Raw genomic sequence first — 13,745 nt, 5'->3', positions numbered from 1 at the left:
GCTTTTCCACTTTAAAACCTTCCCTCACAGGTTTCCAGACATCAAATGTGATGGACAACCATCACCACCATATACTCCAAAAGACTGTAAATCAAATTATATATTATATTCTGTATATATTTAATTAAATCTAATCTAAACTCATTGTAAAGCAGATGAAATCACCAGAGAGCCCAATAAAGTTCATATTTTCCATTTAGTATTTATACAGATTATAAAATCATTGTGCCAGAATATAGCTCAATTTTTGATAAGACATACTTTACTGATCACTTAGCATCCATTGAGTGAATGCCCACCAGGAAAGGCTATGTTAGTGGAGGCAGCTGAGGATAGACAGAAATTGGCAAGGGAGTTGAAATGGTAGTTGTCACAGGCTAAATACTTAGCAAAGCAGATGGCTACCATTATGTCTCACCAAAGTAGGGGAGGCCACTTTGAGGGCAGTGATTGCAAAAGATGGGATGGAGGAGGTGCACATGAATCTCTGCCTCACCTGGAAGGTTCCTTGATAGTGGTAAGGGGAGTGGGGAGGAGATGCAGGAAATGTGCCTGGGCCAGTGAGGAGGGGATATTGGGCTGAATCGTGTTGCAGCTGGTGAAAATAAGATGATTGGATGCAGAGGCAAGGACTAAAGGAACTATACCTTAGCTTGGGCTGGAGGGAAGTGGGATTAAGAGCAAAGGTATAAAAATTGAGAAAGGATTAAGACTTTAACCACAGTAGGAAGCCAATTTTCCTGAAAAAGAATACATGCCATGGAAGGGTAGGCCTTATTCTGAGAACAGATGCAGGAATGGCAACTCTACAAAAGGCAGCATGGTAGGAAGTGTAGTCTAGGTTTCAACGGGTTGCAGTAAATGTCAGTGGGTACATAAACTCTTCTCAGCTTCAGGTGTTAATTCTAACTTATATTTCAATGCTGGAAAAACACTGATCATTTTTCATTTACTTTTATGGGGAATCAGTGGATAAGTTTTATCTGAGATCAAGAAAGGGGAGAGTGTTATTGGAAAAGGTTCAGATGAATGTAAGAATTAGAATGAGAATGAAAATTAGTAGCTAAGTTAGCGAAATAGATGTGTTCCACACAAGCACAGAAGGAGCACAAATGTACAGTACATAGGTGCCGATATAGAGGAGAAGGTTTTGGGAAATGTTGCTAGGGTTGGTTTGGAACAAGGGCCTTTACATAAAGCCAAAGAAGATATTGCACCTGTGGCCTATGCAAGTGCCCACTGCTATATGTTTGAAAGTGACAAGAATTAAAAGAATTTGGTCAAGGTGGGAACAGGTTTGACTGGGCAGAGAAGAATAATAAAATGGGGACCCGCAAAGTACATAGAGACTGCTTTAGTTTGTTTATCAGGAAAACTGCCACAAATGAATACAGCCTTGTGTTTTTTTTAAAAAATACCTGGGGAATAAAGCTGGAAAACTCAAGGCCCAAATTAATATAATGAACTGACCAGCTTTAACATCAGATGGATGCTCAAATGAGAAAAATACCTAACCCTCTTCTATATTCAGCAATGAAGTACAGTACATCTGTTTGGTCAATTGCTTGCATACACAGTCAGAGCTGGACAGCAGAGAAATACACCCTTCTGCCCAAGTTGTTCATGCTGACCATGATACCCACATATGTTAGTCTCATTTTCCTGCAATAGGTTCATATCCCTCTACTCCTCCCTGTCCAAGTACCTGTTCAAATGAAACTAAATACCAGTACTGGGGAGCAGGTACAGAGGAAATGTCAGGGGTAAGCTTTTTCACTCAGAAAGCAGTGAGTGCGTGGAATGGGCCATCTGGCAACAGTGGTGGAGGCGGATACAATAGGGTTGTTTTAAGAGGCTTTTAGATAGATATATGGAGCTTAGTAAAATAGAGGGCTATAGGTAAGCCTAGTAATTTCTAAGGTAGGGATGTGTTCGGCACAACTTTGTGGGCTGAAGGGCCTGTATTGAGCTGTAGGTTTTTCTATGTTTCTGTTTTTTAACTTGACGTGTGCTTCCTTCCAATGGTGACCAAACCTTTAATTTTGTTTGAATACATTTACCTGTATTACTTTCTCACTGTTAAATGTACCCTCACTCCTTCCCCATTTACTAAATACTGTTTTCCCTCTAGTTGCATCCCAGTCTCCTTTTTCCACTTTCTGCCACATATTGTTGAAATCGGCACTCCCTTAAACCTAAATCTAGAATCATCATTGTCTTTTTCTGAGATTACTGTAAAACTTAGTGAACTTGGGTTCTTGCTTCCAAAGGGTTCCTCAAGAGACACTTCCATCACTTGCTCATCCTTATTCTCTAAGATCCATTAACACCTCTTCCCAAGAAGAACTCTGCACACACCTTTAAAGACTTCTCAAATGCATTTTACAAATTCCATCTGAGCCACGCCCCTTACGTTGAGGTAATCCCAGTCAATATCGGGGAAGTTAAAATCACTTACTGTGGTGTTTAACTACAACTTGTCTTTGTATCTGTTCTTCTAATCCCTGTTACTAGTGGATTTATGGTATAACCTTATCAAAATAATTGCCCTTTTCTCACTTCTCAATTCCACTGATACTGCCTCATTGGCTGATTGCTCCAGGATGTCCTCCCAGAGTACTAGTGTAATACTCTCTCTGACTAGGAATATAGCACTCCCTCTACTTTTGTCCACCCTTCTGTAATGCCTGAAGCTTCTATACCCCAGATTATTGAGCAGACAGCTCTGCCCTGCCCTCAAACATGTTTTCATGATTACAACAATACCACATACAGATAGACAGCTCTCAGCTCGTCTGTCTAACCCTTGTATCAAAGTAAATGCAGTTAAACCTACCAGCCCTCTCATGCTCTCTAATATGTCTATCTATTGGACTTGCCCTATGGTCATGATAAACACCAAGTTAAATGCTGTAATATACAGATGATTCTGAGTGAATACCTTACAAACATAGGCATTGTGCCCCTTATTTGTGTCATGTGTTTAAAAAAACAATCAAACTTCGAAAACTTATGTGCTGTGTTCTAAGACATGGGCAATTGTGGTCTAGATCATGATTGCTTTGGGCAAGTTTGTGTGTAGAAGTGGTTTGTCATTGCTTTCTAGGCAGTGTTTTTAGAAGACAGGTGGCCTCAGCTCTTACTAATACTCTTCAGAGATCGTCTCCCTGGTGTCTATGGTCACATAACCAGGACTTGTGCTATGCACCAGCTGCTCATATGATCATCTACTACCTGCACCCATGGCTTCATGTGAGCATGATTGGGGGGCTAAGTAGGTGTACACCTTGCCCATGGGTGGCCTGCAGGCTAGCGGAGGGAAGGATCACCTTACATCTCCTCTGGTAGAGGCATACATATCTCCGCCCTGCCACTCACTTGGTAGCTTATCCTTGCAAATTACAGCTCACTACAGGATGACAGGAAACGTTGAATCTCAAGCAATAAAACAAATCTGTATTAGACCAAAAGACATAGGAGCAGAATTAGGCTATTTGGCCCATCAGTGTACTCATTATGGCTGATTTATTAACCATCTCAACACTATTCTCCTGTGTTTTCCCTGTAACCTTTGACACCCTGATTAATCAAGAAACTATCAACCTCCATCCTAAATATACAGTACTCAATGATCTGGCCTGCACAGCCACCTGTGGCAATGAATTTCACAGAATTACCACCACCAGGCTAAAGAAATTTTTCTTCATCTCTGTTATATACGTATGTCTCTGTAGTTTCAGGCTGTGTCTCTGGTATATACGTATGTCTCTGGTCCTAGACTCCCCCACTATAGACTACATCCTCTCCACATCAGTTTAACCAGATCTTTCAATATTTGACAGTTTCCAATGAGATTCCGCTTCATTCTTCTAAACTCCAGCCAGTGTAGACCCAGAGATATCAAATGCTTATTTGTTAACTCTTCCATTCCAAGGAATAATTTTTGTGAATCTCCTCTGGAACCTCTCCAATGCCAGCAAATCTTTTCTTAGACAAGAGGCCCAAAACTGCTCACAATACTCTGTGCAACCTGACAAATGCCTTAAAATGCCTCGGCATTACATCCTTACTTTTCTATTCTAGTCCTCTCAAAATGAATGTTAGTATGAATGAATGGAAAGAATGAAATGAAAGCATTTACCTTCCTTATGACAGATTGAACCTGCCAGTTAACCTTTTGGGAATCCTGCATGAGGAGTCTCAAGTTCCACTGCAGCTCTGATTTTTGAATTTTCTCCCCATTTAGAAAATAGTGCACACCTTTATTTCCTCTGCCAAAGTGCATGACCATGCACATTCCTACATTATATTCCATCTGCCACTTCTTTGTCCATTCCCTTAATCATTCTAAGTCTTTCTTCTAACACCCTGCTTCCTCAACATTACCTGTCCCTCTACCTGTCTTCATTTTGGCCACAAAGCCATCAATTCCTTCATCCAAATAATTAACATACAACGTGAAAAGAACTGGTCCCAACACTGATCCCTGTGGCACACAATTAGTTACCAGCAGCCAACCAGAAAAAGGCCCCTTTTATTCCCACTCATTTCCTCCTGCCAGTCAGCAAAACCTCTATCCATGCTAGTAACTTTCCTGCAACTCCATTGACTCTTGTTAAGCGGCCTCGTGAGGCACCTTGTCAAAAACCTTCTGAAAATCCAAATAAACAACGTCCACTGACTCTCCTTAGTCTATCCTACCTGTTATTTCCACAAAGAATTCCAACAAATTGTTAGGCAAAATTTCCCCTATATAAAACCATCCTTAGCTGTGTGCTAAATAATACTCTTGATAACACACTGTTAAGTATCACTGGCCCATGAGAAGTGGCTCCAATTCTAATGACATTCTCTCTTCCCTTTTTCCATTGGGCAGGAAATACAAAGCCTGAAATATAAATACCACTGGGCCAAAGGACAATTTCCACCCCACTTTTATAATACTGTTAAATGGTTTTCTAATAGGGTAAGATGGAGCTGAACCCACAATTTACCTTGTTATAAGACCATAAGATATAGGAGCAGAGTTAGATCATTTGGTGCATTGAGTCTGCTCCCCATTTCATCGTGGCTGATCCATTTCCCTCTCAAGCCCATTCTCCTGCCTTGTCCCCGTAAACCTTCATGCCCTGATTAATCAAGAATCTATCAACCACTGCCTTCAATATATTCAATGACTTGACTGCCACAGTTGCCTATGGCAACGAACTCCACAGGTTCACCACTCTCTGGATGAAGAAATTCCTCCTCACCTCAGTTCTAACCAGACATTCCTCTAATCTGGGGCTGTGCAGTATAGTCCTAGACATCCCCACCATAAGAAACATCCTCTCCACATCCACTCTACTGAGGCCTTTCAACATTTAATAGGTTTCAATGAGGTCTCACCTGAATTCCAATGAGTACAACCACAGAGCTATCAAACGCTCCTCATATGATAAGCCTTTCAATCCCAGAATCATTTTTGTGAATCTCCTTTGAATGCTCTCTGTCAAGTCAAACTTGAGTTTCTAGAAAGTATTGGGACCTAGAGGCAAAAGAAAATAAAATCTAAAAAGTAATAGTAAGAATCCACTGATAGACTGGATGGAACCCACTGCTTGAGTGCTGCTTCTGCCCGTAACATTTGGGGGTGGGTGGGTGGGGGGGGGGGGTCCCCGCAGCAGTCCCGGAGCAGTATTGGAATCTATGGTAAGATGCTGAACTTTAAATAACTTGAGAGACTGTTTCATGGAAAAGTGCACCGCTGTCACTGCGTTTGGGTTAGCGCTAGCTTTGTCACGGGGATCATTGAGCGCAGACACTTCTCGGAAATGGCGCGAGGTTGAAGAAAAGCTCATGAACCTTCGGGAAGGGTTTGCCGGGTTTGAAAACTTAACAGTCCATTAGATAAACGGAGACTGTGCAGGTTGAAATTGGTCTACAAAGTCCGAGAGGCAGCCAGTTTTTTCACCTTATGGCTAATGACTAAGAGCTAAGAAGTAATGACTAATGGAACTATCAAACTGCTGCATTTGCGAAAAATAAAAAGAGAAAAAAAAGGAAAAGTTGTTTGGTCATTGAGTGGAATCCGGTTAAAAAACCTTCAGGTAGGCACATTCAATCCCTTTTAAGTGGGGAAGCTGCACATGTTCAAAGAACATAACTCCGACTTGACACTCTCCAATGTCAGCACATCTTTTCTTATATAAAGGGCCCAAAACAGCTCACAATTGTCCAAACTGAGGCCTCACCAGTGCCTTATTACATTACATCACATCCCTATATTCTAATCCCCTTGAAATGAACGCTAACGTTGCAATTGCCTTCCTCACCACTGACTCAGTCTGCAAATAGTCTTTTAGGAAATCCTACACAAAGACTTCTAAGTCCATTTCCACCTCAGATTTGTGTACTTTCTTTCCATTTGGTCAAAGTCTACTCTTTTATTTCTTCTAATAGAAGTGCATAAACATATTCTTCCTGCCACTATTCTATCTGCCACTTAATTGCACATCCTCCTGATTTGCCCAAGTCCTTCTGCAGCCTCCCTGCTTCCTCAAACTACCCACCCCTCCACCTATCTTTGTATTGTCTGCAAACTTTGCCACAAGGCAGTAATTCCATCATCCAAATCATTGACATATAATGTAAAAAGAACTAGTCCCAACACAGACCCCTATGGACAACTACTAGTCACCAGCAGCAGTCAGAGAAGGCTCCCTTTATTCCCACTCCTTGCCTTCTGCCAGTCAGTCAATGCTCTATCCACAGCATCTTTCTTGTAACATCATGGGCTCTGAACTTGCTAAGCAGCACCTTGAAAATTGAAGTACACAACATTCTCAGATTTTCCCTTGCCTATCCTGCTTGTTATTTCTTCAAAGATTTCTAACAAATTTAGCAGACAAGAATATCCCGTAAGGAAACCATGCTGACCATGGCCTAATTTTATCATGTGCCTCCAGGTACCCCAAAACCACACCCTTAACAATCGACTCCAATATCTTCCCAACCACTGAGGTCAGACATTTTATCGCTATTCCTTTCACACCTTGTGGTGCATTAGGCACATCTTTGCCATCTCATTAGCATTTTTGGCTTTTTTTTTACTAGCTCAACTTTTAACTCAGCACGGATGGAAAGTGTGCGAGGAGCAGACCGGATTTGAACCCAGGACCACTTGCCTTGAAGTCTGGCACGAATGACCTGACTCCACCAGCCAGCTTTGATGTCAGTTTAACAGGCCTGTAAGCTCCTTTCTTCCTTCTTGAAGAGTGGAGTAACATTTTCAATTTTCCAGTCCTCCAGAACCATGCCAGAATCTACTGATATTTGAAAGATCATCACTAATGCCTCCACAAACTCTTTCAGAACCCTGGGGTTTGGACCATTTGGTCCAGGCGATTTATCTACTTTCATGGTTACACAGCGTAATGATTTCATTTGTATGATCAGTATGCAAGAAAAGCTTATCTAAATAAACCAATCGCAAGTCAATAACCTTCACATTTTAGAAAGGATATAAGTCACAGAATCTGAAATGAATGTAGGAGTTACTCTACCTTGTGTCTCTGTTCAGGTTATGTAGTTCACGTAAATGACAAATTGAGCTAAATAACTCTATTGTTGATTAATACTCCCATAATATTTTAGACACGTCACATTAACACTAAAATATGCATCTCAATGGCCATCATAATTACAAATCATCGAACGTATTCAAGGTTTGGTCTTATCCAGAGTTACAAAGGTAAATAACAAACTGAAATACAGTTTATGCTACTCACTGGCATTCGACTGAAATAGCAAAAATCCTGACAAGTTATATCTGGAAGACAAATAACTTTACTTTATTGTGTATTACACGATCTGACTCTATAAGCTGATTCACATAAAACTAGTTCACTTCTGTAGTACGATACACTCATAAGGCACAACAGACCATCAAGACTTGAGACACACAAACCATGAATCAGACTTCATTAAAGCAATACATTTATGGCTGGTAATTCACCAGCCAAGCTTTGGAATGTTAATGAATAGTTCCTTGCCCTATTCGCATGATGGCACATTGTTTTGCCTTACATCAACAAATTCTGTAAACTACTAAGTAATTTATGAGAATGAAATTCACCAAATTAGTTTTCCAGCAGACAATATTTTAACATACGTTTCTGACTTTGACCAGTTATCTTGAGTCATCAGGAATAAATACTTTTGTTAAAAGATCTAAACAATAGCACAGTTTACACAAGACTAGTCAGTTAGCCAACATGAACATATTACTGATTGTAACATTTACTGAAAAAATAATGGAACTTGAGTTACAATGAAGGAGGACGAAAAGTTCTCCATCCCAGAGGAATAGTGTTTTAAAAGTGGGATTCATCCGTACTTGCATTAGTCTCACCAGATTCATCATGTGACCCAACTAATGGATCCGAAAGGAGAGGATTTTCTGTTCCATCCTCTTCACTGATATACAGGGCCACTTCTTGATGTTCAGGTAAGTCGCTTATTTCAGGATCTCCAATGCCTTCACTGTGAAGGAGTGAGACCTGTTCCAGTGGCTGTGTCTGTATTTGCACCATGCTTTCTTTGTTACGATCTTTATGTGCACTCTCTGAAAATGTTGGCTTCACCTAAAAAAATATAAGCACGGTTTTATAACAGGACAAGGCTGGAGTGGCATTCCTTTTATCCTTTCTGAAACAATGCTCTAGGCAACCTGGACTCGAACTGTGTCTGTTCACTGTTGTCGATCATCCCTATGAATGATGCTCATAGTTTTTTTTAATAGAGGCCATCTTATTTTACAGTTCTAAAGGAGGAGTCATAGATTGGCAGTGCAGAGTTTTATAGAATATACTGCCTTTGTATTGAGAGGACAGTGCGCAGTTTTGCCATTATGTGTCAGACTCTGTGTCTTTGTACATTATCATTGTTAAAGTAAACCCTGAGAGTTACTTCCAATATATTGTTGAATAATTGCATGGCCAACAATATCCCAAAATGTATATTGTTCCAGCAACTTTGTAAATGGTTATGACCAGAATAAAGTTAATTCTCTTCCCTGTCTACCAAAGCTCCTACACAACTCTGTTCTTCAACTGAATGCAGCAGACAAAACATACTCATGCAATTCTTAATCCTTTTTTTAACTTTAGGATTAGCAGGAGTAGACTTCTCTGTCTTGCACTTCGACTTCTCTTTTTCCTTTCTCTGTAGACATTTGTTTTGCTTGTGTCTACCTGATGCTCAGTTTAATTTAGAGACTTGCAACTTAAAAAACTAAATTCCACTGAACGGGATCTAATTGTCACTCTCACTGTGTTAGAACATCATTAAACCATCATACTATCTTTCCTTTTTTCTCTTTTCACTCATTTAATATCTTATCAAAGCACAGCAGCAGATGCATTTGCCTTATTCTCTTGCCCAGTTCTGATCATTTGTTGCTCTACAAATCATTTAACCATCTAAAATGCAAGAACCAATGAATGAAATTTCACATTGCTACAACAGCTACAATTTCCCTTGAGTAAACTCACGGCAAAATCATCTAATTGAAAAATTATTAAAGTCTCTCACAACTTGAGTAGCATTACAAAACTTTGGAGGTAATTTGGAGGCTCAGTAAAGTGCTGAAGGCTTTGCTTTGCATCCCCGTTTCCTGGTCAACTCTAGCTTACAACAAACTCCCACATACTCTATGACAACAGTGGACTGATTATGTAAGATAGAATTAATATCACACCATCTTTTGTAGCAGTATATGCTGCCACATCAATTATATAAAGTGAAACAACATTACATATTTATGTAATTTTTCTCTTTATTCTGAATCCCCAGATCCTGTACCACACCATCTTCAGCTCAAGACCTCATTTACCTCAATCTATTACATTTTGGCACTGGAAGAACTAGAGAAAGTATAGGATTAAAGAGTTCATTTCAGGTCAATTACTTAGAATTCAAAACAATATACAATTTTGTGAAGGTAAATTTAAACTTAACACAAAATCACTTTCCATCATCAATAGACTAGCATGAAAAATTAAACATGATCACCACAAGGTTTGGAGAATGTCTTTCATTTGGAGAAATGTTTCTTATTCACAGGATTGCTGAATAAAAACACTGAAGGAGAATCCATCAAAGATATCAGACCTTAAGAAAATGTATGTGCATCACAGAGAAAATAAATACAAGCTTTAAAGAGAAACATCCTTGTTCATGGGACAACAGAAACAGGATGTGTGTATGTGGGCACCTCATTGGCATTTATTTATTTAGAGATACAGTGCACAATAGATCATTCTAGCCTATCAAGCCATACCACTCAGTAACCCCCAGCAACCACGATTTAACCCTAACCTTACCATAGGACAATTTACAATGATCAACTAGCCTAACAGTATGTCTTTGGACTGTGGGAGGAAGGTGGTTTCCAGTGAAAACAAACACGTTGCATGGGACGACGTACAGACTCCCTGCAGAGGATGCTGGGATTGAACTCTGATGCGCCAAGCTGTAACAGTGTCACGCTTACTGCTATGCCACCATGGTGCCCATGTATGCAATGGATTCAACAGTTTCTGTTTTTCTAAAGTTATGATTCCATAAATTAGCTTAGATACCATTACAAAACATTTATGTCCTAATTGTTCAACTTGGCTTTGTTTAAACAACAAATGATTGGTCATTTCATAGAATCAATAACTATCACATTTTAGAAAGGATATAAGTCACAGATTCTGAATTCAGTTTAAGTGACTCCACCGTTTGCCTCTGTTCAGGTTAGTTAGTTCATGTAAATGCCTCACTGAACTAAACCCAGCAGATTTCAGTGCCAAGTTTTGCAGATAATTTGGATAAAAAGCTAACCAGATGTATTATAAGAAGTCTGCCTTCTTAAACACAAGATTCTGCAAATGCTGAAATCCAGCTGGAGGAACTCGACAGGTCTGGCAGCATGTATGGAAAGGAATGAACAGCCAACATTTCAGGCTGACACCCCTCATCGGAAAGGGGAAGAAGACCAGAATAAGAAGATAGGGGAGGGGAAGGAGTATAAACTAGAGGGTGATAGGTGAAGGAGCAGGTGGCTGGATAGAGGAAGGGGGATGAAGTGAAAAGCTCAGGGGGTGGTAAGTGGAAGATGTAATGGCTGAATAAAAGGAACCTGATAGGAGAGAATGGGCCATTGAAGAAATTCAATGGAGGGGCACCAGAGGGAGGCGCGAGGCAGATGTGGAGAAGAAGTATGAGGTGAGTCAAAAAGGGGAATGGAACAAAGGGAGGAGGCGGAGGGGCAAAAATTACCAGAAGGTAGAGAAATTGATGTTCATGCTGTCAGGTTGGAGGCTACTCAGATGAGGTGTTGCTCCTCCAATCTGAGAGTTGGCTCATCAAGGCAGTATAGGAGGCCATGGACCAACATGTTGGAATGGAAATAGGCAGTGGAATTAACATGGCTGGTCACCGGAGAATGCAGCTTCTCACTTCATACCCCTCCCCCCCACTCAATGAGCTGACCCTTTACCTACTTCACTGATCACCTTCTAGTTTTTACTCTTTCCCCTGCCCCCTTCTTATTCTGGCTTCTTTCATCTTCCTTTCCAGTCCTGATGAAGGGTCTCAGCCCGACGCACTGACTGTTAATTCCTTTCCACAGATGCTGTCTGATCTGCTGAGCTCTCCCAGCGTTTTGTGTGTGTTACTTCTCTGCCTTCTACTAAGAATAAAAAAAATGTTTTCTTAATAATGATGTAGTTCTGCTGATGTTCTGATTAATCATTATCATTCAGCCAAAAACACCAGGATAGATTAACTCTAACAATACTGTTTGTGAGGATCTGCTGTATAAGTTGTATTGCTGCTTTCCTGCACGAGGGACTAAGCTTGGAAAACTACTGGCATGAAATATGCCTTATGAATGCATTTGTTTCATCATCATATGAAGAAGCCAGTAAGCATTTGACTTTATTTTTAAAGCACGACACTGATGTTTTATTGGTAAATCTTATTTTTTTCAACTTTTAGCTTTCTGTTAAGCACATTTACCTGGCTGCTCTCAAGAAGGCCCAGATCCTGAGTTGAAGGGCATGCAAGCGGTGCTGCTGAAGCAGGTAAAGTGGGGGTTGAAGATGGCTCTGCAGCAGATTCTGGTGCACTGCCCTCAGTTTGCTCTGGTGCACTCTCCTTTCCTTCTACAATGGTTGTCTGCTGCTGAGCAACCATGCTATCCTGTTGCATTTCAGTGAAGGTCACTGATCTCTTTTGCTCTGTCAAAATCCAAGTAAAAAACTTTTTATGCTTATTTTTCTAAATAATTCTCACACTGCACACCAAAAGATGATGATAAAGTCAATCCACCAACCATAATACATATTTATTCAATATGCTGGATAAATAATCTTGTAACATAACTAGAAAATTAGCTCTTAGCTTCTGACTCCATAATGTGATTTATTGCTGCCCATTTCATTTCACTGAATTTCTTCCTCTTGTTCCTGTAATTCTCCATTTGCCCTGTAATGGTCTCTAATCAAAAGAAATACAGAAAAGCAGACTGACCTGAAATTATTCTATCAAATAACTAAAGCTAAATGTAGTGGCCAAAAACAGATTTAAATACTAAAGGAAAAGGTGCTGTGGACACAGATAGGTTAGACGGTCTTTAATCTAGAGTGGAGAAGTCAAATGCTAGAGTGCAGAGATATACTGTAGGTTGATGTGGGGAAAGTTTAATGAAGACTTGTGAGGCAAGGCTTTTTTTTATACACAGGGTGATGGGTGATAGGAACACTCTGCTGAGTAGGTGGCAGAAACAGATATACAGTTACAGGCACACGCGAGCTTTGAGACAGGCTCCTGAATGGACAGAAAATCAAGGGATATGAACCACATGCAAGCAGATGGGATTAGTTTAGATTGGCGTCATGGTTGGCACAGACACGATGGGTCGAAGGGTTTGTTCTGCACTGCGCCATTCCATGTATTTCTAGTTTAATGTGATATCTTCAAAGATGTCAGTGGCATTACAAAATAATGCTGTTTTGTGCAAATAATCTGCTAATCATATCATTCTAGTTATATGGTAGCTCATGTATAAATATGAAGGAGCAGCACTAGGTTAGGTGAGGAAGAGCAAAGTTTAAAAGGCCACTAGAATGCACCATATACCTGGGAAGACAAATGCTTCAATTTATGGATTGTAGTGAGAATATAGCAGACCACCTATCTTTGTGCCCAAGAAGCATTCAAATACCATTCTGAAAAATAGTGTAACATTTGTGGAATAAATACTAACATCGATTCCTGTCAATTACATCCAAACTAAAGTACAGAAAATCAAACAAAAAACACTCACCTTAGGCATAATAGCTACCAAAAATTGTGACCATGTTATATAAGTACTCTGGGGAATTATACCATTTCATGATTAGAACTATACAATCTCACTGGAATTCCATTTTAATGGGGTTTTAATTATAAGACCATAAGACATAGGAGTAGAACCAGACCATTCAGCCCATCAAGTCTGCTCTGCCATTCTATCATGGCTGATTTATTATCCCTCTCAATTCCATTCTCCTGCCTTTTTCTGATGCCCTTATTAAACAAGAACCCATCAACCTCTTTTTTAAATATACCCAATGACATGGCCTCCACAGCCATCCGTGGCAATGAATTTGACACATTCACTGGCCTCTGAAGAAATTCTTCCTCATCTCTACTTTAAAGTGATGCTCTTCTAT

General features: G+C 40.1%; 1 protein-coding gene across 1 annotated transcript in view; it reads right to left on the bottom strand.

The window, feature by feature from the left end:
- Positions 1-7,774: 7,774 nt before the first annotated feature.
- The window catches only part of LOC132392113 (protein unc-80 homolog), a 208,351-nt gene continuing 202,380 nt past the window's right edge, over positions 7,775-13,745 (bottom strand). The window contains 2 exon segments of the mRNA XM_059965960.1: positions 7,775-8,624; positions 12,049-12,269. Of these exon segments, the coding sequence (XP_059821943.1) occupies positions 8,355-8,624; positions 12,049-12,269 (491 nt within the window). The 3' untranslated portion in view covers positions 7,775-8,354.

This window comes from Hypanus sabinus, chromosome 4 (genome assembly GCF_030144855.1).
Source record: "Hypanus sabinus isolate sHypSab1 chromosome 4, sHypSab1.hap1, whole genome shotgun sequence".
Lineage (NCBI taxonomy): Eukaryota > Metazoa > Chordata > Chondrichthyes > Myliobatiformes > Dasyatidae > Hypanus > Hypanus sabinus.
This window is presented reverse-complemented; position numbering and strand designations above follow the sequence as displayed.